This window comes from Pristiophorus japonicus, chromosome 13 (genome assembly GCF_044704955.1).
Source record: "Pristiophorus japonicus isolate sPriJap1 chromosome 13, sPriJap1.hap1, whole genome shotgun sequence".
NCBI lineage: Eukaryota > Metazoa > Chordata > Chondrichthyes > Pristiophoridae > Pristiophorus > Pristiophorus japonicus.
In genome coordinates, this window is record NC_091989.1 from 21,867,602 (window position 1) to 21,891,849 (window position 24,248).

At 47.2% G+C, this 24,248-nt stretch overlaps 1 protein-coding gene across 6 annotated transcripts in view; it reads right to left on the bottom strand.

Moving 5' to 3' along the window:
* Window positions 1-24,248, bottom strand: part of LOC139278452 (nucleotide-binding oligomerization domain-containing protein 1-like) — a 48,809-nt gene that overhangs the window by 21,966 nt on the left and 2,595 nt on the right. Inside the window, exons 1-5 of one of the 6 annotated variants that reach the window (XM_070897243.1) lie at window positions 15,028-15,121; window positions 9,568-9,679; window positions 8,318-8,419; window positions 4,527-4,601; window positions 3,716-4,063 (exon numbers count right to left, since the gene is read on the bottom strand). In XM_070897243.1, the coding sequence (XP_070753344.1) occupies window positions 3,716-4,063; window positions 4,527-4,593 (415 nt within the window). In that variant the 5' untranslated portion in view covers window positions 4,594-4,601; window positions 8,318-8,419; window positions 9,568-9,679; window positions 15,028-15,121. Of the gene's footprint in view, window positions 1-3,715; window positions 4,064-4,526; window positions 4,602-8,317; window positions 8,420-9,567; window positions 9,680-14,901; window positions 15,122-24,248 lie in introns of those variants that run through there. The other 5 variants (XM_070897244.1, XM_070897246.1, XM_070897245.1 and 2 more) reach the window with 5 other exon arrangements.

Consider the following 24,248-nt stretch of genomic DNA (forward strand, 5'->3'; position numbering starts at 1 on the left):
ACTGGTCTTTAAATCAGAGTTTTCAAGGAGCACAAGTTTATTGAGGGTGCAAAGTGGGAGGCCTGCCATGAGAGAACTGGAACAGTCGATTCTGAACCTAACAAAAGCATGGATGGAGGCAGTAGATGGGCTGAGGCAGGGGTGGAGACGGGCGATATTACCGAAGTGGAAGTAGCTGGTCTTTGTGATGTTGGTATGTTAATATCATACAGCAAAATGTTAATGCCGCTGAGTATAAGTTGACCAGTATAAGTCGGCATGGGCTTGATGGGCCAAATGGTCTTCTTCCGTGCTGTAACCATTCTATGGGCCCAAGTTTCGACTGTCCCACAGAACAGTGCACCTCCGAGAGGCACGCCTATTTTCTGGAACATAAAGTGCACCTATTACTAACCTCGGTATTTTCTGATATTTTTCGGGCCCTTTCCAGGTCGGCGCGGCGCTGCTGGGGATGGGGCCAAGGCATTGCGACGAAGAACTGCCGGCAGGGGAGTGGGGCTAGGGCCCAACGTCAATTTTAGTGCCGGCAGCCTTGCGCATGCGCGCTAGAGTGTGCGCGCATGTGCAGTAGCTCCGCGGAGCCTGAATCTCTGCGATGCTGTGTGGGAGGGGCCTGAAGCACGCCGCCCCTAGTCCTGGCCGAATGGGCTCCCCGGGCATTGAAGATGTGCTTAAATAGTTATCGGGACATCCACACCGATTATCGTTGGGATGATGATCAGTAACAGGGCAGAAAACTCGCACACAGCCCCATTTAACAAGACTATGTTCTGGCTGTGAGAAAACACTCCAGGTAAGTGGCTGATATGGACTCGTGACTGAAAAGCTCAGATGTGGGACCTGCCCGATATTGACGACTGTGAGCTGGACTCGGGATCCATGTCTTTGAACATTCTCTGACAACCACAGATTTCGGCAAAGTAAGGAGATGACACTTCAAGACTGCATCCGCAGGGAGCGTGCCTACACTGGGGGAGAAACATCCTGCTTTTATTCCGGACTGGTTGGAATTCTCAAAGTGGAATCTTGCAATCTGGAAGCACCAAATTCATAAACACTTAAATTAATAATTGTCTAGGTACAAAATACGCCAATTCCGGTGCGTGCTCCAGTCGGCAAGGTAGGACTTCTAATTTTTGTTACTTGATTTAATGTTCATTTATTATTTAAAAATTATGATGGTTTCTATGCATCTTTATGGTTAAAAGTGAAGTGTTTAATGCTTTGTAAAATCCCCTAACTTCCCTCTAACTTCCGTTCCACCCCTATCTCTCGTTGCCTGTGCCTAATTTATAAAGTGTAGGCAAGGTTTTTCTGAGCATACAAAAATCTACACTTACTCCATTCTAAGTTAGTTTGGAGTAAGTTTTTGCTGCCTAAACTTGCAAGACAAGCGTAAGTGGCTGGTAATGCCCCCTTTTGGAAAAAAAAAACTGTTCTAAAATGAAACTATTCTAACTAACTAGAATTGGAGCAAACTAAATGCCGAGAATTGCAATTTCTAAGATACTCCATACTAAACTAGTTGCTCCAAAAAATTAGGAGCAACTCGAGCCGAAACTTGAGCCCTCTGATTCTAAGTTACTGCTATGGATTAATGGGCTGCACCCAGAATATTATAACCAGGTCTAGGTTCTATCTATTAAATACTTGCAGAAGGCAACAGCTGCTCTGGAAATGAATAACATGGATCACTCCCAAGGTCAGAATAGTTAGGCTAATTGAAGGAACTCATTATTGGAGTGGTAGCAAGTATGTTTGTGCCGGATGTGGGTCACAACATACAATGTGAGAGTAGAATTTTCTCCCTTTTTTTCTAAGAAATTTAGAATGAAACTGTTAACATGATATTGGGCTCAAGTTACGAGCCGCGCCTAGAACGGCGCAGTCCCGTCCTGGACGCCCGTTTTTCGCGCCACAAAGTGCGCCTAAAAAAATCTTCCAGATTCTCCAGCTCCCTGCAGGTCGTTTGCAGCTCGGCACAGCGCAGCACGAGCTGTAGGGGGCGGAGCCAGGTCCCTGCGCTGAAAACAGTGCCGGGACCTCTGCACATGCGCGCTACAGTGGGCGCGCATGTGCAGTAGCTCCAGGCGCCAAAAACTGTGTGGGAGGGGCCGAAGCACGCAGCCCCTAGCCCTGGCCGAATGGCCTCACTGGGGCTGCATGAATAAGGCTCCTCCCACGGCCAGCTCCTGCTTCCTCCCGACCCGACTCGACTCCCGCTTCCCGGACCCGACACCGACTCCCGCTCCCCCCCCGCCCCTGGACCGGACCTGACCCTGACCCCCCGGACTGGACCCGACCCGACTCCCGCTTCCCCCCGCCCCCCGCCTCCGGACCAGACCCGACACCAACACCGACCCGACTCCCGCTTCCCCACCCCCCCCTGCCGACTGGACCCGACCTGACCTCCCTCCCCCAGACCTGACCTCCCTCTCCCTCCCTCCCCCCAACCCGAACCGAACCGACCTCCCTCCCACCACCCCCCCGACCCCGACCCGACCCAACGCCACCTACCTGTAAATCTGATGCTGGGGACGGGCCCTGCCCAAAGTCTCGGGCCCGGCCCGTTCAGCCTCCCTCCCCCTTCTCCTTTCCCCCCCCCTCCTTTCCCCCTTCTCCTTTTGCCCTTCCCCCCTCTCCTCCTCCCCCCCCCCTCCCCCTTCCCCTCGCTGTCAGAAACACAGACACTGACAGACAGAGAATGAGAGACACACACAGACAGACAGAGAGATAGAGACACTGACAGAGTCACACTGGGGGGCATCCCAGCACGCTGTTGGAAGGCTCCCGGTGCTGCAGTCGGTAAGTAGGAAATGTTTTATTTATTGATTTAAAAATTTTTTATTTCTTATTAATTTTTTTTGATTGATTTATTGGTTGATTTATTGATGTTTTTATTAGTTATTATTGATGATGGCTCTTTATTTGTAAAACTGAAGTGTTTAATGTTTGTAAACTTCCCTTTAAACCCCCCCCCCCCCATTCCCTACGCCTGATTTGTAACCTATGCCTGATTTTCTAAAGTGTAGACAAGGTTTTTTCAAAAATCTTCACTTACTACATTCTAAGTTAGTTTGGAGTAAGTTTTCACTGACGAAACTTTGAAAACAGGCATAAGTGGCCGGACACGCCCCCTTTTGGGAAAAAAAAATTCTGTTCCAAAGTGAAATTGTTCTAACTGACTAGAACTGGAGCAAACTAAATGGCGAGAATTCCGATTTCTAAGATACTCCGTTCTACACCAGTTGCTCCTAAAAATCAGAAGCAAATCATGTGGAAACTTGGGGCCTATATGTCAGCAGGCAGAATGCTGAAAAACAAAAAGGTTCCACTACTCTGAGAGCGCTAAAATTAGGGACAGATTTATAGAATGTTCTCTTGACGAGCAGTTTCTTGTGCCTCTAGTCCAATCATATTACCTCAAAATATCTCACTCAAGAATTTTGATCAGAATGATCACTAAATACATCTAATGAAAACTAAACCATGCGTGTGCCAATATTTATTTCAGCAGCAACCCTATTTTTGGTGTAATTACTCATAAGTTTCCAGTTAATTATACCAGCATTGATACGCAACTGCATTAAGTCAACTGAACCTACTGTTAAGGAGCACATCTTACTAAAATATAATTTCCATAACTGCAGGATTTTTAAGACCTTTCACCAATTTGTACAAACTAGCTACATTGACATTTATAAACCTTGCTCACCAAGCACATTCAGTTGCACCACGTTCCTGATGTACCCCTTCCCATCCGCTTGAATCACATAGCACGTGTAGTTTCCCGTATCTGATGGAGTGACTCCTTTTAGTTTAAGAGTCGCATTCCCTTTGGGGAATTCCTGGGAAAACAGCTCGGTTCGTCCCCTGAAAGCTTTGTCCTGATGCTCTGGATGGTCCACCTCACTGTAGAAGCTGTGAACCACTTTGTGACTGTCCGTCCACTGCCAGTTAATGACAAGATTCTGCAGATTGAACCTGGCTGCAGGATGGAAGGTGGAGAGCAACAACACTTCTTCACCCGGGACTTGATATACTTGAGAGAAAGCTGCTGTTTCTGAAGAAGAGGAGACATATTGTGAAGCAGTTACTTCTTTTCGACATCTTACCTAGTTGTAATGGGAAACCAAGTGTCACTAGTTTCGATCTGTTGACCTGACTACCCAGCCCGATACATCAACGCGTGCTGGAGATTTGATGGATGATGTAGTTTGAGGAAGAGAGCAGCTTTTAACATCTTCCAGAACTACTGCTGAGGAGCCATAACAGTAACAGAAGAGTTGCTGGATTCCCAATCAGAGTTTGAATTACAAGCTGAAGACAGCCAGAGGTTGATTCACGGGTGGTAGGACAGACCACTAGTTCCAGTACGTCACAGGGGGAAGGGAGAGGGACACTATCGAGGTCAGCTAAACCCTGTCTGGCCCATCGACAAAATCAACTGACTTGAGGACTTAAAGAACCAGAGATCAGACTCTGCACAGACATAAAACTCCTGAGTAAAAAAAGATTACACTTACCAAGCATAGGATATTGGAATATTAGGATAGCAAATCGTATTGAGTATTTAAGAGACACCATCTTCATCTCCCAGCCTGCAAATCAAATAAAATGGCAATAGTTACCCCACATTGTTTTTTGTGCATCCTTGGCAGGGATCATGAAAGATAAGCCTGAGAGTGTTTTACAAGCAAGAGGGGAAGAAAGAAGTGCCAGAGAATGTGCAGGAGAGAAAAGGGAATACATCAATGGTTAGGGAGAGCTAAAATGATGGTTAATGGGAAGCGTTTTAGTGAGACAACTAAAAGCAGAGAGAGAGGTAGGGGGATTTAGAGAGGAAGTTCCACAAGACAGGGATATGCATAGTGGCTGAAACAGCCACTGCCAATGATGGGTGGAGAACCAGGAGTAGCTGGTGTTGGAGGAGCGGAGGATACATGTCAGGATGTACATTTAGGATTGACAGAGGTAGGATATGACAAGGCCATTGACGGATTTGAAAGCAATGATAACCATCTTATCATCCACTGGAGTACGGGAAGCTAATGGAGCTAGACAAGGAGGGGAAATAATATAAGAGTTGGACTTTGTACAGGAAAGGACATGGGCCATAGTATTTTGGAACTGTTGTAGTAGCCCATGAATTCAGCCACGCAGTGCCTGTTTTTTTGGGTACAAAGCACCTACTAAGCCCCCAATATGGCAACAGGGGAGCATGTCAGCAACATTCAAAGTTAAGAATAATTGATGTAAATTACCATCCTGCAGATCCTACAGGAACTGCATTCAGTTTTCCATTGCCCCAATGCTTCACTTGGCATGTGCTGACCTCATATAGCACATGGTGCTAATCGGCAGGAAGGCTGCCTCATCAATGCTATTTAAAGGGATGATTTATTTACAAGATAGTTGCTGGTTTATCGTTTCTGACTGCTGCTTGACTTCTGGACGTTTTTTGCTGTGTTATAACAAGTTGAAAAGTTTACTTTGCCGAGAGAGAGATTTTGCTGCTCTTGCACTGTTGTTGCTCTTTGCCTCACAAGTAGCTTGGTTGCAGACATGGGCCCATGTATTTGTAGTGCTGCCTTTGCAGCTGGAGGACGAACGGGAGCAACAATGAAGACACAACAGAGCAGGAGAAGCTGCCAGAAGAGGGAAGAGGAGGATCTGGGCACTGAACAGGAGACCATATCAGAGGGTCTTCAAGGAGCACCTCTCCTATCTCAACTTGACTAAGGAGCAATGAATGAGGATTCTTCGCTTTGCAAAGGAGGCTCTCACCGAGCTATGTCACCTACTGCATCCACAATGTGAGCCTCAAACCAGAGCATGGACTGCACTGCCAGTGGCTGTCAAGGTCATTGGCATCCCCAACTTTTATGCCACTGTTATGGCTGCAACAGCTGACATCAGCAACATCTCAGTTTGCAGTACACCGCTTTATCAGGGAGGTCACCGAGGCTCTCTACACCAGGGAAAACACCTACATCTCCCTCCCTATTGATAAGAGAAACAGGATGCAAGAGCACTAGGTTTCACACACATGGTAGGCTTCCCCAGGGAGTCAGTCAGTCATAGGCGGTCCCTCGAAAGGAGGATAACTTGCCTACACGCCATAAAAAGGATGAGTTCACAGGTGTTTCAATGAAGGACCCGAACTACATTCTCAAGGGTGGAAGATGCCGTGGATTTTTTTAACGTGTGGTGGCCGTTGCACACCAGCCACCACACGGGCTTGACAATCCAGTGGCAAGGATTACCCAAGACGACTGGAGACCAGCTCTGCTGCACAGACCTAGTGCGCACACATATCGCAATGTGGGCTGGCCCGTGCTGCCCCTGGGCCCGAACTTACGCCTCCCCTGGGCCCTGATCACGTCCCTCTACAGTCTCTCGCCGCTCCTGCTGTATCTGCCCATGCTCTAATCACCGACCTGGACCTTGATGGCGTCACTCTTCGCTGCCGTCGCCCTCCTGCACCAGCTCGCACTTCTCCCTGGAGTAGTATGCCTCCACGCTGCTCCCGAGGCCACCGCACCTCCGCTCCTTTTATGGCCCCGACCTGCTGCTGGTGTTCTCACGCAGGTCGGGGCCTCCATGCTGCAGGGTAGCATTGGTAGCGTTGACTGCACACACATTGCCTTGCATGTTCCCTATCACCAATCTGGCATCTTTCTTAATCGAAAGGGTTTCCACTTCCTCAACGAATAGCTTGTTTGCGACCACAGACAGTGTACCATGGAGGTCTTTGCCCACTAGCCCTGAAGCAGTCATGAGAGATTCATACTACACCATCCCTCTGTGGTGCCTTTATTCCAACCAGTCCACCAAGTTATGGGCGACAAGGGATAACGTCTCTGGATCATGACCCCTGTCAGGAATCTGCGCACAACTGAATAGGATGATGACCGAGGGTCGGCGGCACGTTGTCGGTCGGCGCGAACACGATGAGCCGAAATGGCCTCCTTCTGCTGCTCTGTAAATTTCTATGCCTAAAATGAGAGCCATGCTGGCACAAGCAACATTTTTGAGCAAACAATCCCGTTCTCAATCAACGCTTCGGTTACCTGGAACGTTCCAGGGGAGCTTTTCAAGCATGTAGCCAATGCGCAGTGTTGCCTGCATTGCCCACAACTGGCATGGCAGTGTGTACCATGCCCATTATTGGGTGCAATCGGATTTTTAGGCCAGTGCCTCACCCATGGGTAGGAGAAGCCAAGCCTTGAGGTGATGAAAGAGTCCTCTCGCTCTCTCTTTTTTCAAGTATCTCGTCAAAACCTGCCTTTGCGACCATGTCATCAAGTCCTTACCCAACTCTTGTGTTACTGCCTGTTGCCTGTTTTGCCTCTGTGAAGTGTCTTAGGATGTTTTATGATGTTACATGTGCTATATAAATACAAGTTACTTTTGTTGTTTGATTAGGATTTAGACAGTGGTAGGGATGAGTCAAGGGTGGAGGCAGACAATGGCTCAGAGATGGAAGAATGTGGTGTTGGTAACAGGAATGGAACTTGCAGTTGGCGCGCTGCTTGACAGACTGAAGTCTGAATGGCTGCCCGGTTAAGGTTGCCAACACTCGCTGGAAGCATTCATGAAGGTCTCTCCTGCCAACTTCTAGTCCCTTTCTCTTTCCCCAGTTCCCTTCCCTTTCTCCTTTGCTCCCTGAGACCCCAATCCCCAGTCTCCATCTATTCCTGCTCCAAATTTCAATGCTCCCTGATTTCAGAGACCCCCCAAATGCTGACACCCCCCCTAATTTCACAGCCCCCTGAATGGTGAACCCTCCCCCCCGCCCCCCCCCCCACCTCCTGCTCCGATTTCACACCCTCTCCTGAATGAGAAGGCCCACAATTGCCAACTCTCCAGCCCGCTGCCGAATGCACTCCACACAGTTGTGCATCTCTGCGGTGGCCGGGAGCCATCACGGAGCCTTGTGTGGGGGGGGGGGGTGGGGGGGGTTGGTGGTGCACACTGCGGCCTGACATTTAATGCGATGATCAGCACATAAATAACCTCCATAAAAAATACAATGATCTCTCCAGCTGGAGGACCATGCCCCATTTCGGGAGAGTACCAGTCATTCCAGGAAGGTTGGAAATCCGATGCCCAGTGCAGTTCCTAGCTTTGGTGGAATGGGGAGTTCTTTACACAGCATCCATAGCCGCAGAGAAACCACGCTCTCCCTGGGATGGAGCCATGCAAGCATAGAATCCCAGAGAAAGAACGGCTTTCTGCCGCTGTGGATGCTGGGTAAAGGGATCCCCTTTCCACAAAAGTGTTTTGTTTTCACCCATTGCCACCTTGTGCGTACCTGCGTGTCCTGCGCTTTATGCTGCAAACAGACTTGGTGCATTGGAGGCTGTCCGTACTTCGTAATGTGCACGTGTCCGTGTTTTCAAGGCGCAGCTTGTATCTACAACGACAACAACTTGTATTTATATAGCACCTTTAATGTAGTAAAATGTTCCAAGGCACTTCACAGGAGTGTTACAAATCAAAATTTGATACCAAGCCACATAAGGAGAAATTAGGACAGATGACCAAAAAGCTTCCTCAAAGAGGTGGGTTTTAAGGAGTGTCTTAAAGGAGGAAAGGGAGGTAGAGAGATGAAGAGGTTTAGGGAGGGAATTCCAGAGACGGGGCTTAGTCAGCACAGCCACCAATGACCAATGGTTGAGCTATTAAAATCAGGGATGCTCAAGAAGCCAGAATTAGAGGAGAGCAGATATCTTGGGGGGGACGGCGGGGGGGTTGTGGGGCTGGAGGAGATTGCAGAGATAAGGAGCAGCAAGGCCACGGAAGGATTTGAAAACAAGGATGAGAATTTTAAAATTGAGACGATGCTTAAATGGGAGCCAATGTAGGTCAGCGAGCACAGGGATGATGCGTGAATTGGACTTGGTGTGAGTTAGGACACGGGCAATTGAGTTTTGGATGATCTCCGGTTTATGCAGGGGAGAAAGTGGGAGGCCAGCCAAGAATGCATTGGAATAGTCAAGTCTAGACGTTACAAAAGTATGGATGAGGGTTTCAGCAGCAGATGAGCTGAAGCAAGACGGAGATGGGCGATGTTACGGAGGTGGAAATAGGTGTTTTTAGTTATGCTGCGGATATGTGGTCGAACGCTCATTTCAGGGTCAAATATGACACCAAGGTTCTGAACAGTCTGCTTCAGCCTCTGACAAAGGGTTGGGAGAGTGATGGAGTTGTGGGTCTAGGGGAACGGAGATGTGGCGAGGACCGAAGACAATGGCTTTGATCTTGCCAATATTTTGGTGAAAGAAATTTCTGCTCATCCAGGACTCTATGTCGGACAAGCAGCGTGATAATTTAGAGACAATGGAGGGGTTGAGAGAAGTCGTGGTGAGGTAGAGCTGGGTGTCATCAGCGTACATGTGGAAACTGATGTGTTTTCCGAGGGGCATGTAAGTTATTTGGGATGGCCAATAAATTGCAGGTGTCCATTTTTTTTTGGGGGGGTGGGGGGGTCCACTTGTACAGATGTCATTGCATCTGAAAAAACCACCTATAATCCAATATAACTGGCACTACATTATGTACCTTAAGTTTTCCTTATTGTTGGTAGAATGTTGTCAGCTGAACGTAGTTTTGCCAATCTTTGATCGGGTCCATTCATTCGTAGCAAAGTGAAACTGCACAGCCACGTCATCACCTGTAAAGAAAAAAACAGAATTATTTGAGTGCCATGAGGCCTATTAATGTTCACTATCTAAGCCTTTCCTGTTTTGCATTTCACATGAAAAACTGAAGCTACAGCGAAACTCCCATTTTCTGACACACAAGAATGCAGGGTCGATGGGAGGGAGGGGCACCAAATTCAGCATCGGGCCTCATTTGAATGGAAGTGGCAAGCTACAAATGGGACTCCCAATTCAGCTTGCCAGTCAGTACCTGATAAATTCCACCTGGCTCCTATTGCGATCCGGACCACAGGTAGATCCTCGGTAGTGTGGGGAGAGGCAAAGCGGAGGTGATGGATGATCCCAGGCCAGCAGCGACCCGCAGTATTTCAGTCGAGCTAGGAAAAGCACTCATCTCCTTCGGATGCCACAACAACATAACTTTGAAAACATTTTGTGGCTGTTTTTTGAGTGGCCTCCAACAGACCGTTTTGAGGACCGCTGGTTCAGCCGGTCAAGAACTGGTGCAACTGGGTGGAGCTTGTACGATGCAAACTCCTGTTTCAGGTGGGCGGCTGCTTGCCCATTTACAGGTCCTCCTGAATATGGCATCGGGCATCAATATGGCGACTGGGGTACCACACTCCCTCCCCCGCCACCAGATTTTCAATTTACCTGTTTTCAGGCACAAAACGGACAGTCTCAAACTTAGACAGTGATTTATCTACTTTACGCAGAGGGTGGTGAATATATAGAATGGGTTGCTCAACTGAGGCACTGAGTGCTGTTTGGACTAGCAAATTCAAGGGAGTTGGATAAGTACCTGGACAAAATAGATAGCAGGTGTGAGAGGTGTGGTAGAATCTGATGTCACACTGGTATCACACAGTCTTTTTCAGTCCTGTAAATTCCTACACTGTGGATAGTGGAAAGTTAACCACATATATGGATAATGGTAGCCTAGTGGTTATGGTACTGGACTGGCAATACAGAGGTTGTGAGTTCAAATCCTAGCATGACAAGTTGGTAAATTTAATTCAGTAAAAGGTGGCAATTTGTGGGCTGGCACCAGATAAAATGACCATTAAAGTTGCTGAATTGTCAACTAATGTGCTTCAGAGAAGGGTACCTACCTCAGCTGATCTATGTGAATCTGCAATCCCACACTATATTGTTGACTCTTAATGCCCTCAGGGCAACTAGAGATAGGCAATAAATGTTCACATGCATAACCCATGTAATTGAGGATTGAGATCACATGTCTAACAATGGTGTCTAGTCTCGCTTTTTATTTACTAATCAGAAATGCAATTTTCCACATCTGGATTCCAAATGTGCTACATGTGGCTGGTGGTTAATGTATTAGACAACACCGCGCCAAGGGTGCAGACCACTCTGTCAGCACAAGGTACGAATGGGTGGTCCCCGCCCCAGCACTAACCCTTTCCTTCACCCCTACCAATCCCAGAAACGCTGGCACACCCATCCCATATCACCAGCACATTCTGCTAGAGAGAAAATGGGAGCTGTGGTAAGGGTTCAAAGTTGTTAAAATCGATATGAAGGCCAGAAAACTGCAAAGTGTCCAGTAGAAAGATGAGGTACTGTTCCTCGAGCTTCCTTTGAGCTTAATTGAAACAGTGTAGCTGGCCAAAGGCAGAGGTCAGAGCAGAAATGGTCTGGAGAACTGAAATGACTGGGAGCTTGGGATCACACTTGCAGACAAAACGGAGATGATCGGCAAAGCGTGCACCTAATCTGTATTTGCTCTTGCCTATTCTGGTCACTTATTTTTCAGACACAAAACAGATGGTCTCAAACTTAGACCGTGAGAAATGCAGTTTAGTTTTATCTACTTTATGCAAAGGTTGGTGAATATATAGAATGGATTACTTAGCTGAGGCATATGCTGCTGTTTGGACCAGCAAATTCAAGAGAGAGTTGGCTAAGTACCTGGACAAAAATCAGATGTGGGGGTGAGAGGTGTGGTGGAATCTGATGTTTCCTGGACACTGGCACCACACAAGTTTTTCCAGTCCTGCAAATTCCTAGATTTGTGGATAGTGGAAAGTTAACTGTATATATGGGTAGGCTAGTGGTTATGGTACTGGACTGGCAACGCAGAGGTTGTGAGTTCAAATCACAGCATGACAAGTTGATACATTTACTTAAATAAAAGGTGGCAATTTGGGAGCTGGCACCAGATAAAATGACCAAGTAAGTTGCTGACTTGTCAATCAATGTGCTTCTGGGAAGGGCACCTACCTCGTCTGGTCTATATATGACTGTACTTAGTCCTACATTGTTGATTCTTAATGCACTCAAGGCAACTAGAGATAGGCAATAAATGTGGCCTCGCCCACACCTCCAGAGCAAATATATAAAAAGGATTGTGGATAATTGGGAGCAGGAACAAAGCACAATGTTAAATTGAATCTTTCTTGGATTGTGAGATTGATTTATGACTGTTATTACTGGTTGTGCAACAAGGCGGTTGTAAAATGCAGTTCCTGTAACTCTTGCGACAATAACACAATCAAGAACCCCATCAAGTCAGAAAGGTGAGATATAAAAGGAACTGAACTCCTTGCACTGAAACATATATGTTGCAATCTTGCTGCTGCATGTGTAACATCATAAAACTACTTTACTTGCCTTTCAATAAGATTATTAATCTACAAAATTGTGGCACAGTGTTAATTCTTATCATTCATTTATACAGCAACTACTCTTTTGCTTGGCCAAGTTTTCAACTGTGTTCTGCCCCCTCCCTGATTCCACCGTAAATTGCTGGAAATTGAAATATATTTTCACAGTGATATTATTTGCCTTATATTCAGATTGTGGACATAAAGGGTTAGGGTACTGATAAGATAACTAAGTACAGCAGGCAACAACCAGGAGTGATGTGTTAGGAAATAAAAAGTAAAAGTGTAGCTACTGGAAATTAGAATCAGAATCAGAAATAGGAAATACTGGAAACATTCATTCACCATGTGTGTGGAGAGGACAAGATGTTTCAGGTATGGACCCTTCATCAGAACCGAACAATATTACAGGAAAAAGGAACAGAACAAGGGGAAGACGGGAAACTCCACAATCCCACACTGAGGAATATAAATAGAATGAGGTGTAAAGTGCAGAAGTGGAGAACAAGTGATGGGTAAATTGCAGAAGTGCTATTTGGAGACAATAGGAGATACAATGAGAGAAATACAAGATAAGGGGCACAGAGGGTGTGGATAGCTAAAGGGTTGGGGGATGGGCAGGTGGAAAGGGAAGCCTGAAAAACTGGCAAAGTGGAGCAGGTCCAGTGGACCAGGAGCCTGGTAGAAGGCAAAAGCTGGCGGACCCCAAGGCAGTGTTGTCCAATAGAACTCATTGACTAACCACAAGTGAGGCTACGGGTGACTCTTTTAGCTACATTTCCTGATTTTAGTAAAAAAATACAGGTAATTGCATTTCATGTGTACCAAACATCTATCACCATTCAGTGACCAAGGAAGTAAAGCACTCAATGATCAAAAAACACAATGCTTTTCACCAGATCTTTTTAGCAACGTATTCACAAAAAAAAGATTAAAATTCACATGCATACCTATGCCAATGAGGATTTTGTCCAACAATTAGTGTCTAGACTTGATTCTTATTTACTAATCAGAAATGCAATTTGCCACATCTGAATTCCCAATGTGCTACTGGTGGTTGGCGCCGGAGGGACTGGAGTGCATCGTTACCCCGGCAACCAAATTTTAATTTGATGTTATATGTTTTAAAGTTTCATTTGCTTTAATTGCCGGATTTTTAGTGTCCCCCTCCCCTTTTATAGGGGCCACTTGTAAAATATATGGTTTTAATGCCCCCCCCCAAAAAAAGCACAAAAAACCCCAGAAATAAACAAAAAAAAAACAAAAAAAACATTTATTAAAAAAAGGGGCAGTTAAGTGTCTGGAGTGTCCCCCAGATCGGGGGGCACTTGATCTAACATTTATTTTGTTCCCCCCCAAAAGAGTTGTGGCTGGTGGTTAATGTATTGGACAACACCGCACCAAGGGTGAAGACCACTCTGCCAGCACAATGTACTAATGGGTGGTTCCTGCCCCGACACTAACCCCTTCCTTTACGCCTACCAATCCCAGAAATGCTGGCACACCCATCCCATATCACCAGCACATCCTGCTAGTGGGAAAATGGTAAAATGGTAAAGGTTTAAAGTTGTAAAAATCAAAATGAAGGTCACAAAGCTGCAAAGTGTCCAGTAGAAAGATGAGGTACTGTTCCTCGATGCTGGTTTGACCGTCATTGAAACAGTGTAGAAGGTCAAATGCAGAGGTCAGAGTGAGTTGAAGAACTGAAGGGGCAAGCGGCAGGCAGCTTAGAATCACACTTGCGGACTGTGTTGTTCTTAGATACTCTAGTACTGATTCCATGAGGCAATGTATTGTACTTGAACTGTAGTGACCTTAGTCCTTTATTTGATAACTCCAGAGGATCACACCTGGTGGCCTGCCTATTATACTAGGCCAGGCACACCTGTACAGGTAACCGACAAGTCTCCCAATGCTGTGCCCTCTGGTGTCACAACTTGTGATAGTACCAACAGTAGCCATGTAGGATACATGATACAGACAGAACAGAGATGTTCAGCAAAAGTGTTCACCTAATCTGTGTTTGCTTTCCCCGATGTAGACAGTGAGCAGCGATTACTGTACACTAGGTTAGAGTAACTACAGGTAAATCGCTGTCTCTCCCAGAAGGAGCCCTGGACAGTAAGTGTGACAGGAGGTGAAAGGGCAGAGGTTGGAGAACAGTGGGTGACCACTCACTGTGGGGAAGGGTCCATAATTGAAGCTGAGGTGGGAGAGAGGTCGGCGGGGAAGAGGTCAGCAGGGGATAGGTCAACGGGGGAGTGGTCGGTGGGGGGATGAAGGGGTGAAGAGGCCATGCAAGCGAGCTGTTCGAAGCAGGAAGTAAAAACAAAACTGGGAAAGAAACAAAACCAAAGTCCCCCCAAAAAAACACAATTCTAGACAGCTGGGAACACACAGATCAGCGAGTGTGAGAGAAGACAGTTGGAGATTAGGATCTGTCCCAGCTCAAACTTCCAACTGAAACTGTGTCCCCAGAGTGCCGAATTACTGAGGCCAACCCCTGTCCCCAAATCATCGCTTTACATCGGAAACAGTCACAATCCGCATTTGTCAATCTAAAACTCTCAGGTTTATTCTATCAACATATAACGAGCCCATCAAACCTTTTTCAGAAACACCGAATACATCAGCGGCCAGGCCCACCCTTCCGTTCGACTTTGATCATAAATAGCAAAGGTTAAACAAACCCACTCGCTTATAACGATGAACAATTTGAACTGTCCCATTACCGTCTGTACCGCTCCGGCGCCGCGACAAACCATCCAGTACCGGGAATGTCAGTGAATCTTAATCTGTAAAGCGTCGTGTCTTAACCGGAACCCAGCCGTTTAGTTTCAAATATCACTTTCGTTTCACATTATTACTTCTGGACTTGACTATTCCAACACGCCCCCTGCTGGCCTCCAACTTACACAAGAACATAAGAAATAGACTTAGGAGTGGGCCATACGGCCCCTCGAGCCTGCTCCGCCATTTAATACGATCATGGCTGATCCGATGATGGACTCGGGTCCACTTCCCTGCCCGCTCCCCATAACCCCTTATCCCCTGTCTATTTCTGTCTTAAATGTATTCAATGTCCCAGCTTACACAGCTCTCTGAGGCAGCGAATTCCACAGATTTACAACCCTCGATGAGAAGACATTTTTCCTCATCTCAGTTTTAAATGGGCGGCCTCTTATTCTAAGATCATGCCCTCTAGTTCTAGTCTCCCCTATCAATGGAAACATCCTCTCTGCATCCACCTTGTCAAGCCCCCTCATAATCTTATACGTTTTGATAAGATCTCTTCTCATTCTTCTGAATTCCAATGAGTAAAGGCCCAACCTACTCAACCTTTCCTCATAAGTCAACCCTTTCATCTCTGAAATCAACCTAGTGAACCTTCTCTGAACTGCCTCCAAAGCAAGTATATCCTTTCGTAAATATGGAAACCAAAACTGCACGCAGTATTCCAGGTGTGGCCTCAACAATACCTTGAATAACTGTAGTAAGACTTCCCTGCTTTTATACTCCATCCCCTTTGCAATAAAGGCCAAGATTCCATTGGCCTTCCTGATCATTTGCTGTACCTACATACTATCCTTTTGGGTTTCATGCACAAGTACCCCCAGATCCCACTGTACTGCAGCACTTTGCAATCTTTCTCCATTTAAATAATAACTTGCTCTTTGATTTTTTTCTGCCAAAGTGCATGACCTCACACTTTACAACATTATACTCCATCTGCCAAATTTTTGCCACCCACTTAGCCTGTCTATGTCCTTTTGCAGATTTTTGTGTCCTCCTCACACATTGCTTTTCCTCCCATCTTTGTATCATCAGCAAACTTGGCTAGGTTACACTCAGTCCCTTCTTCCAAGTCGTTAATATAGTCATTCTACCCGAGTAAACTAGAGGTGATCCAAAACTCGACTGCCCATGTCCTAACTCGTACCAAGTCCGCTGACTCAACACCCCTGAGCTCGCTGACTTACATTGGCTTCTGGTTAAGCAATGCCTCGATTTCAAAATTCTCATCCTTATTTTCAAATCCCTCCATGGCCTCAACCCCCCCCCTCCCCAACCCAATCTCCTCCAGCTCCACAACCTCCCCCTCCCCTCCAGATGTCTGCACTCCTCTAATTCTGCTTTCCTGAGCATCCCTAATTGTAATCGCTCAACCATTGGTGGTCGTGTCTTCTGTTGCCTAGGCACCAAGTTCTGGAACTCCCTGCCTGGATAAAGGGGAACCAGTGGATGTGGTGTATTTGGACTTCCAGAAGGCATTTGACAAGGTGCCACATAAAAGGTTACAGCACAAGATAAAAGTTCACGGGGTTGGGGGTAATATATTAGCATGGATAGAGGATTGAGGATAGAGGATTGGCTAATGAACAGAAAACAGAGAGTTGGGATAAATAGTTCAGTCTTGGGTTGGCAATCAGTAACTAGTGGGGTGCTGCAGGGATCAGTGCTGGGACCCCAACTATTTACAATCTATATTAACAACTTGGAAAAAGGGACCGAGTGTAACGTAGCCAAGTTTGCTGGTGATACAAAGATGGAAGGAAAAGCAATGTGTGAGGAGGACACAAAAAATATGTAAAAGGACATAGACAGGTTAAGTGACTGAGCAAAAATTTGGCAGATGGAGTATAATGTTGTAAAGTGTGAGGTCATGCACTTTGGCAGAAAAAAAATCAAAAAGCAAGTTATTACTTAAATGGAGAAAGATTGCAAAGTACTGCAGTACAGTGGGACCTGGGGGTACCTGCGCACGAAACACAAAGGTTAGTGTTATGTATGTAACCCTTGGCAATCTGTATGATACCACTACCAGAGTGCCTACTTTTTGGAGTCCCAAGGGATCCCAGCATCCCTTGGGAGCACGGTATATAAGCATGCCTCCCATGCTGTACCAGCACTCTGGAGTTTAATTAAAGGAGCTAAGGTCACACTTACTCAATGCATACAGTACTCAGTTGCATCACTTTATTATGAGCGTAATAATTGGCGCCGAGATAACGAACAACCACGCGAAAATGCAAAGAACTGTTGGTATCCTGGAGAAATTCTCAGCAGGGATGATTGGGAAGCCTTCGTTGACTCGACCAATACTTCGTGGCCAATGAGCTGGAAGGGGACGAGAATGCTGCCAAATGAAGGGCGATCCTCCTTACCGTCTGTGAGGCAACAACCTATGGCCTCATGAAGAATCTTCTAGCTCCGGTGAAACCAACAACCAAATCCTATGAAGAACTGTGTACGCTGGTCCGGGAGCACCTAAATCTGAAGGAAAGCGTTTTGATGGCAAGGTATCGGTTCTACATGTGTCAACGGTCTGAAGGTCAGGAAGTGGTGAGCTATGTCGCCGAACTCGGGCACCTTTCAGGACATTGCGAATTCGATGGATTCCTTGAGCAAATGCTAAAGAGACTTTTTTGTGCTTGACATTGGCCATGAGGTTATCCTTCGCAAACTATTGACTGTTGAAACACTGAGCAAAGCCATAACGATAGCCCACGCATTTATGTCTACCAGTGATAACACCAAACAAATTTCACAACATAAAGAAGTTTTGACTAGTACTGTACACAAAGTAACATTATTTTCAGGCAGGAATGCATATGGCAGAACGTACACGCCGGCAGCTGCACGACCTCAGATGACCCAGAGTCCGCCATCAATCGTTATTGCGCAGCAGTTAACACCTTGTTGGCGCTGTGGAGGTGATCATCGAGCCCATCAATGCCTCTTCAAACACTATGCGTGCAAAGGCTGTGGAACAATGGGACACCTCCAGCAAATGTGCAGACAAGATGCAAACCCTGCAAACCACCATGTTGCAGAGGAAGATTGATCCATGGTGGATCAGGCTGAACGAGAGACTCGAACCGAGGAGGCAGAAGTGTACGGGGTACACACCTTCACCACGAAATGTCCACCGATCATGTTAAAAGTTGAACTGGACGGAATTCCAGTATCCATGGAACTGGACACAGGTGCGAGTCAGTCTGTCACGAGCAAAAAGGCCTTCGACAGGCTGTGGTGCAACAAGGCACACAGGCCCCAGCTTAGCCCCATTCACACCAAGCTAAGAACTTACACCAAAGAGCTTATCCCTGTGATTGGCAGCGCAGACGTAAAAGTCTCCTATGATGGAGCAGTGCACGAACTCCCACTATGGATTGTGCCAGGAGATGGCCCCACACTGTTCGGCAGAAGCTGGCTGGGAAAAATCCGCTGGAACTGGGACGACATTCGAGCGCTTTCGTCCGTCGATGACGCCTCATGTGCCCAGATTCTGAGCAGGTTCCCATCATTGTTTGAGCCAGGCATTGGAAGTTTCTCGGGGGCGAAGGTGCAGATCCACTTGGTTCCCAGTACACGGCCCATCCACCACAAGGCACGGGCGGTGCCATATATGATGCGAGAGAAAGTGGAAATTGAGCTGGACAGGCTGCAGCGAGAAGGCATCATCGCACCGGTGGAGTTCAATGAGTGGGCCAGTCTAACTGTTCTGGTTCTCGAAGGCGACGTCATGGTCAGAATTTGTAGGGAGTATAAAGTAACGATTAGTCATTTTTCGCTACAGGACCAGTACCCGCTACCCAAGGCAGACGACCTATTTGCGACCCTGGCTGGAAGAAAGACGTTCACCAAGTTGGACCTGACCTCGGCCTACATGACGCAGGAGCTGGAGGAACCTTCGAAAGGCCTCACCTGCATCAACACGCACAAATGTCTGTTCATCTACAATAGATGCCCGTTTGGGATTCGATCAGCCACGGCAATTTTCCAATGGAAATGGAGAGCCTGCTAAAGTAGGTTCCGCACACCATGGTTTTCCAGGACGACATACTGGTCACAGGTTGGGACACCATCGAACACTTGCAGAACCTGGAAGAGGTTCTAAGTCGGCTACATTGTGTGGGACTCAGATTGAAACGCTCAAAGTGTGTTTTCCTGGCACCAGAGGTCGAGTTCTTAGGAAGAAGAATCGTGGCAGACAGCATCAGACCCACCGACCCCAAGACGGAGGCCATCAAGAACGCGTCGAGACCACAGAACATGATGGAACTGCGGTCGTTCCTGGGACTCCTCAACTATTTTGGTCATTTCCTACCTGGGTTAAGCACCTTGGTAGAACCCCGACATGTGCTACTGCGCAAGGGAGACGACTGGGTATGGGGGAAACCACAAGAGGCTGCTTTTGAGAAAGCCAGAAATCTGTTATGTTCCAACAAACTGCTTGTTCTGTATAACCCATGTAAACGATTAGTGCTTGCTTGCGATGCGTCGTCATACGGGGTTGGGTGTGTGTTACAACAGGCTAACGAATCGGGAACATTGCAACCGGTCGTTACCGGTCACCAGGAGTTTGTCCAAGGCCGAAAGGGCATGTTTGAAAAAGAAGCTCTGACGTGCGTTTACGGGGTGAAACAAAAGCACCAGTATTTGTTTGGTCTCAAGTTTGAGCTAGAAACTGACCATAAGCCGCTCATATTGCTATTCTCAGAGAGCAAAGGGATTAACACCAATCCTCTGCCCGCATCCAAAGATGGACGCTCACGCTGTCTGCATACAACTATGTAATCCGCCACAGACCAGACACAGAGAACTGCGTTGATGTTCTCAGTCGGCTACCATTGCCCACCACCGGGGTGGAAATAGCACAGCCTGCAGACTTGCTCTTGGTAATGGATGCATTCAAAAATGCAAAGTCACTCATGACGGCCTGCCAGATCAGGTCCTGAACCAGTCAGGATCCTTTACTGTCCCTGCTAAAAAAATTGTATCCTCCATGGGAGCTGGTCAAGCGTCCCAGCGGAGATGCATGAAGAGATCAAGCCGTTCCAGCGGCGCAAAGACAAAATGTCCATACAGGCGGACTGTCTTTTGTGGGGTAATCCCGTGGTTTTGCCTAAGAAAGGCAGGGAAACGTTCATAGGCGACTTATACAGTACCCACCCAGGCATAGTAATGATGAAGGCTATAGCCAGATCCCATGTGTGGTGGGCCGGCATCGACTCAGACTTAGTCATGCGTGCGCCAATGCAACACTTGTTCTCAACTGAGCAATGCACCCAGAGAGGCACTGCTATGTTTGTGGTCATGGTCTTCCAAACCGTGGTCTAGGATCCATGTTGACTTTGCGGGCCCATTCTTAGGCAAAATGTTCTTGGTTGTTGTGGATGCTTATTCGAAATGGATTGAATGTGTAATAATGTCTGTAAGCACGTCCACTACCACCATCGAAAGCCTACGAGCCATGTTTGCCACACACGGCCTGCCTGATGTCCTTGTCAGCGACAATGGGCCGTGTTTCACCAGTGCTGAATTCAAGGAATTCATGACCCGCAATGGGATCAAGCATGTCACAACTGCCCATTCAAGCCCGCATCCAACGGGCAGTCCAAACCATCAAGCAAAGCTTGAAATGTGTGTTGGAAGGCTCCCTGCAGACCCGCCTGTCCGAGTCCTGCTCAGCTACCGCACCATACCCCATTCGCTCATCGGGGTTCCCCCAGCCGAGCTGCTCATGAAAAGGGCGCTCAAAACAAGGCTCTCTCTTGTCCACCCTCATCTCCATGATCACGTCAAGGGCAGGCAGCATCAACAAAGCATGTACCATGATCGCGCAAACTTGTCATGTGATATTGAAGTCAATGACCCTGTATTTGTAATCAACTATGGACACGGTCCCAAATGGCTTGCTGGCATGATCATAGCCAAAGAAGGGAGTAGGGTGTTTCAGGTTTGATAGGTCCTTACTATACAGTATAAATGCACATGAGGCCCATGCTTGAGAGAAGATCAGTCTGTGACTTTATTCCTTAACACTCAAAGTGATGAAGGTGGGTGGATCTTCCCCTTTTGTACCTGAAGGCCCAGGTTAGGAGTGTCTCCCACCTAGTGGTCATTGTTCTCACCGTGTACAACTTAGGTCAGATTATACATGGGTTACAATGCTGGTTGAATACATGACATCACCTCCCCCCCCACCCCCCAAAGTCTTATTGGGATCACAGGTTGAGTCTCTCTGGTGGTTTACGCTCTCTTGTAGAGCGCCTGAGTTGGGGCTCCGGTTGTTGGGCACTGGCCTGAGTGTCTGCTGTTTGCGGTGCCTCAGGCCTATCCAGACTGCCCACACTGATTGGGCTCTCCTCCCTTTGGTTCCTGTGTTCAGTCACCTGTGGTGGAGTGAACTCTACATCGTGTTCTTCCTCTGCTTCTTCTATGGGGTTGCTGAACCTCCTTTTTGTTTGATCCACATGTTTGCGGCAGATTTGTCCATTGGTAAGTTTAACTACCAGAATCCTATTTCCCTCTTTGGCAATCACAGTGCCTGCGAGCCATTTGGGCCCTGCAGCGTAGTTGAGGACAAAAACAGGACCATTTACATCAATGCATCGCGCCCTCGCATTCCTGTCATGGTAGTCATATTGTGGCTGGCGCCTGCTCTCGACAATTTCTTTCATGGTGGGGTGTATAAAGGATAACCGGGTTTTGAGCGTCCTTTTCATTAGCAGCTCTGCGGGTGGAACCCCTGTGAGCGAGTGTGGTCTGGATCTATAGGCCAACAGGAGGCGTGATAAGCGTCTTTGTTGGGAACCCCCCTTGGATTCTGAGCATCCCCTGTTTGATTATCTGCACTGCTCGTTCTGCCTGGCCGTTTGAGGCCGGCTTGAACGGTGCCGTTCTGACATGGTTAATTCCATTGCCTGCCATGAAGTCCTGGAATTCAGTGCTTGTGAAGCACGGGCCATTGTCGCTGACCAAGACGTCCGGTAGACTGTGGGCCGCGAATATTGCCTGTAGACTTTCTACCGTGGCAGAGGATGTGCTTAAATTTAAAATGTCACACATGATCCATTTGGAGTAGGCGTCTACTACAACCAAAAAACATGATGTCATGTATTCAACCAGCATTGTAACCCATGTATAATCTGACCTAAGTTGTGCACTGTGAGAACAATGACCACTAGGTGGAAGACACTCCTAACCTGGGCCTTCAGGTACAACAGGGGAAGCTCCACCCACCTTCATCACTTGAGTGCTAAGGAATAAAGGACAGGTCACAGACTGACCTCTCAAGCATGGGCCTCATGTGCATTTATACTGTATAGTAAGGACCTATCAATGGCAACGAGAAACTGGGATTTAAACCACGCGAGCATGGCCACTCGCAGAACAGACGAGAGGCACTGTGTTAAGGAATGGTTGGGACAGAGATTCAACATTGTTAAAGCAGCACACAGTTCTCCAGGCAGACAGGGGTAATCGGGCATGCCCCAACATGTAGTCAAACCCAGAGGGGGAGTTCGACAGAGACAATGGCAAGCTGAACGGCGATTCACGCCATTGCAAGTTACAATGCTGGTTGAATACATGACATCGTCAAACTGGCCAATGGACTAACGTGCAGAAAGCATTTGGACCAAAACAAATTGCGATTCACAAACAGCCACGAGCAACCCGAAGAGGACACCACCAACTTCGACCCTCCAACACACACACAAGTGGCAACCGACATCACGGTCGACCACGAAGCTGAACTCATCATCCCCAGCAGCCCGGCAAGGCCAGCTGCCCAGCAGCCCAGCGAAGAACCAACCAACTCACCCACACCTGCATTTGTACCGAGACGATCAACAAGAGAGCGAAAAGCCCCAGATCGTCTCACTCTGTAAATAAGTGTACTATTGACTTTGGGAGGGAGTGATGTTATGTATGTAACCCTTGGCAACCTGTATCATACCGCCACCAGAGGGCCTACCTATTGGAGTCCCAAGGGATCCCAGCATCCCTTGGGAGCACGGTATATAAGCAGGCCTCCCATGCTCTACCAGCACTCTGGAGTTTAATTAAATGAGCTAAGGTCACACTTACTCATTGCACACAGTACTCAGTTCCTTCACTTTATTATGAGTGTAACAGTTAGTATGCAGGTACAGCAAGTGATCAGGAAGGTCAATGGAATCTTGCCCTTTATTGCAAAGGGGATGGAGTATAAAAGCAGGGAAGTCTTGCTACAGCTATACAAGGTATTGGTGCGTGCAGTTTTGGTTTTCATATTTACAAAAGGATATCCTTGCTTTGGAGGCAGTTCAGAGAAGGTTCACTAAGTTAATTCCGGAGATGAGGGGGTTGACTTATGAGGAAAGGTTGAGTAGGTTGGGCCTCTACTCATTGGAATTCAGAAGAATGAGAGGTGATCTTACCGAAACGTATAAGATTATTCGGGGGCTTGACAAGATGGATGCAGAGACGATGTTTCCACTGATGGGGGAGACTAGAACTAGGGGGCATAATCTTAGAATAAGGGGCCGCCCATTTAAAACAGAGATGAGGAGAAATTTCTTTTCTCAGAGGGTTGTGGATCTGTGGAATTCACTGCCTCAGAGAGCTGTGGAAGCTGGGACATGAAATAAATTTAAGACCGAGATAGACAGTTTCTTAACCTATAAGGGAATAAGGGGTTATGGAGAGCGGGCAAGCAAGTGGACCAGAGTCTATGATCGGATCAGCCAAGATCGTATTAAATGGCGAAGCAGGCTCGAGGGGCTGTATGGCATACTCCTGCTCCTATTGCTTATGTTCTTATGTTTAAACCTCTCCACCTCTCTTTCCTCCATCAAGACACTCCTTAAAGCATACCTCTTTAATCAAGCTTTTGTTCACTTGCGCTAATTTCTACTTTTGTGGCTCGGTGTCAAATTTTTATCGCATAATGCTCCTGTAAAGCATCTTAGGACGTTTCACTACGTTAAGGCCCTATGTAAATACTAGTTGTTGTTGTTAATGCCAGAAATGTGCCAAGTGGGAGGGGAGACTGGTTAGTTTGAGGAACCGGACACCTGCTTAGCAGAACCATGCTGCTGTGTGTGGGGCTCCATTTGCTCAGAACCAGACACAGAGGTATGCAAGAGTGCCCATGTGTGGGGGCCGCTAGGTCTCCCCTTGC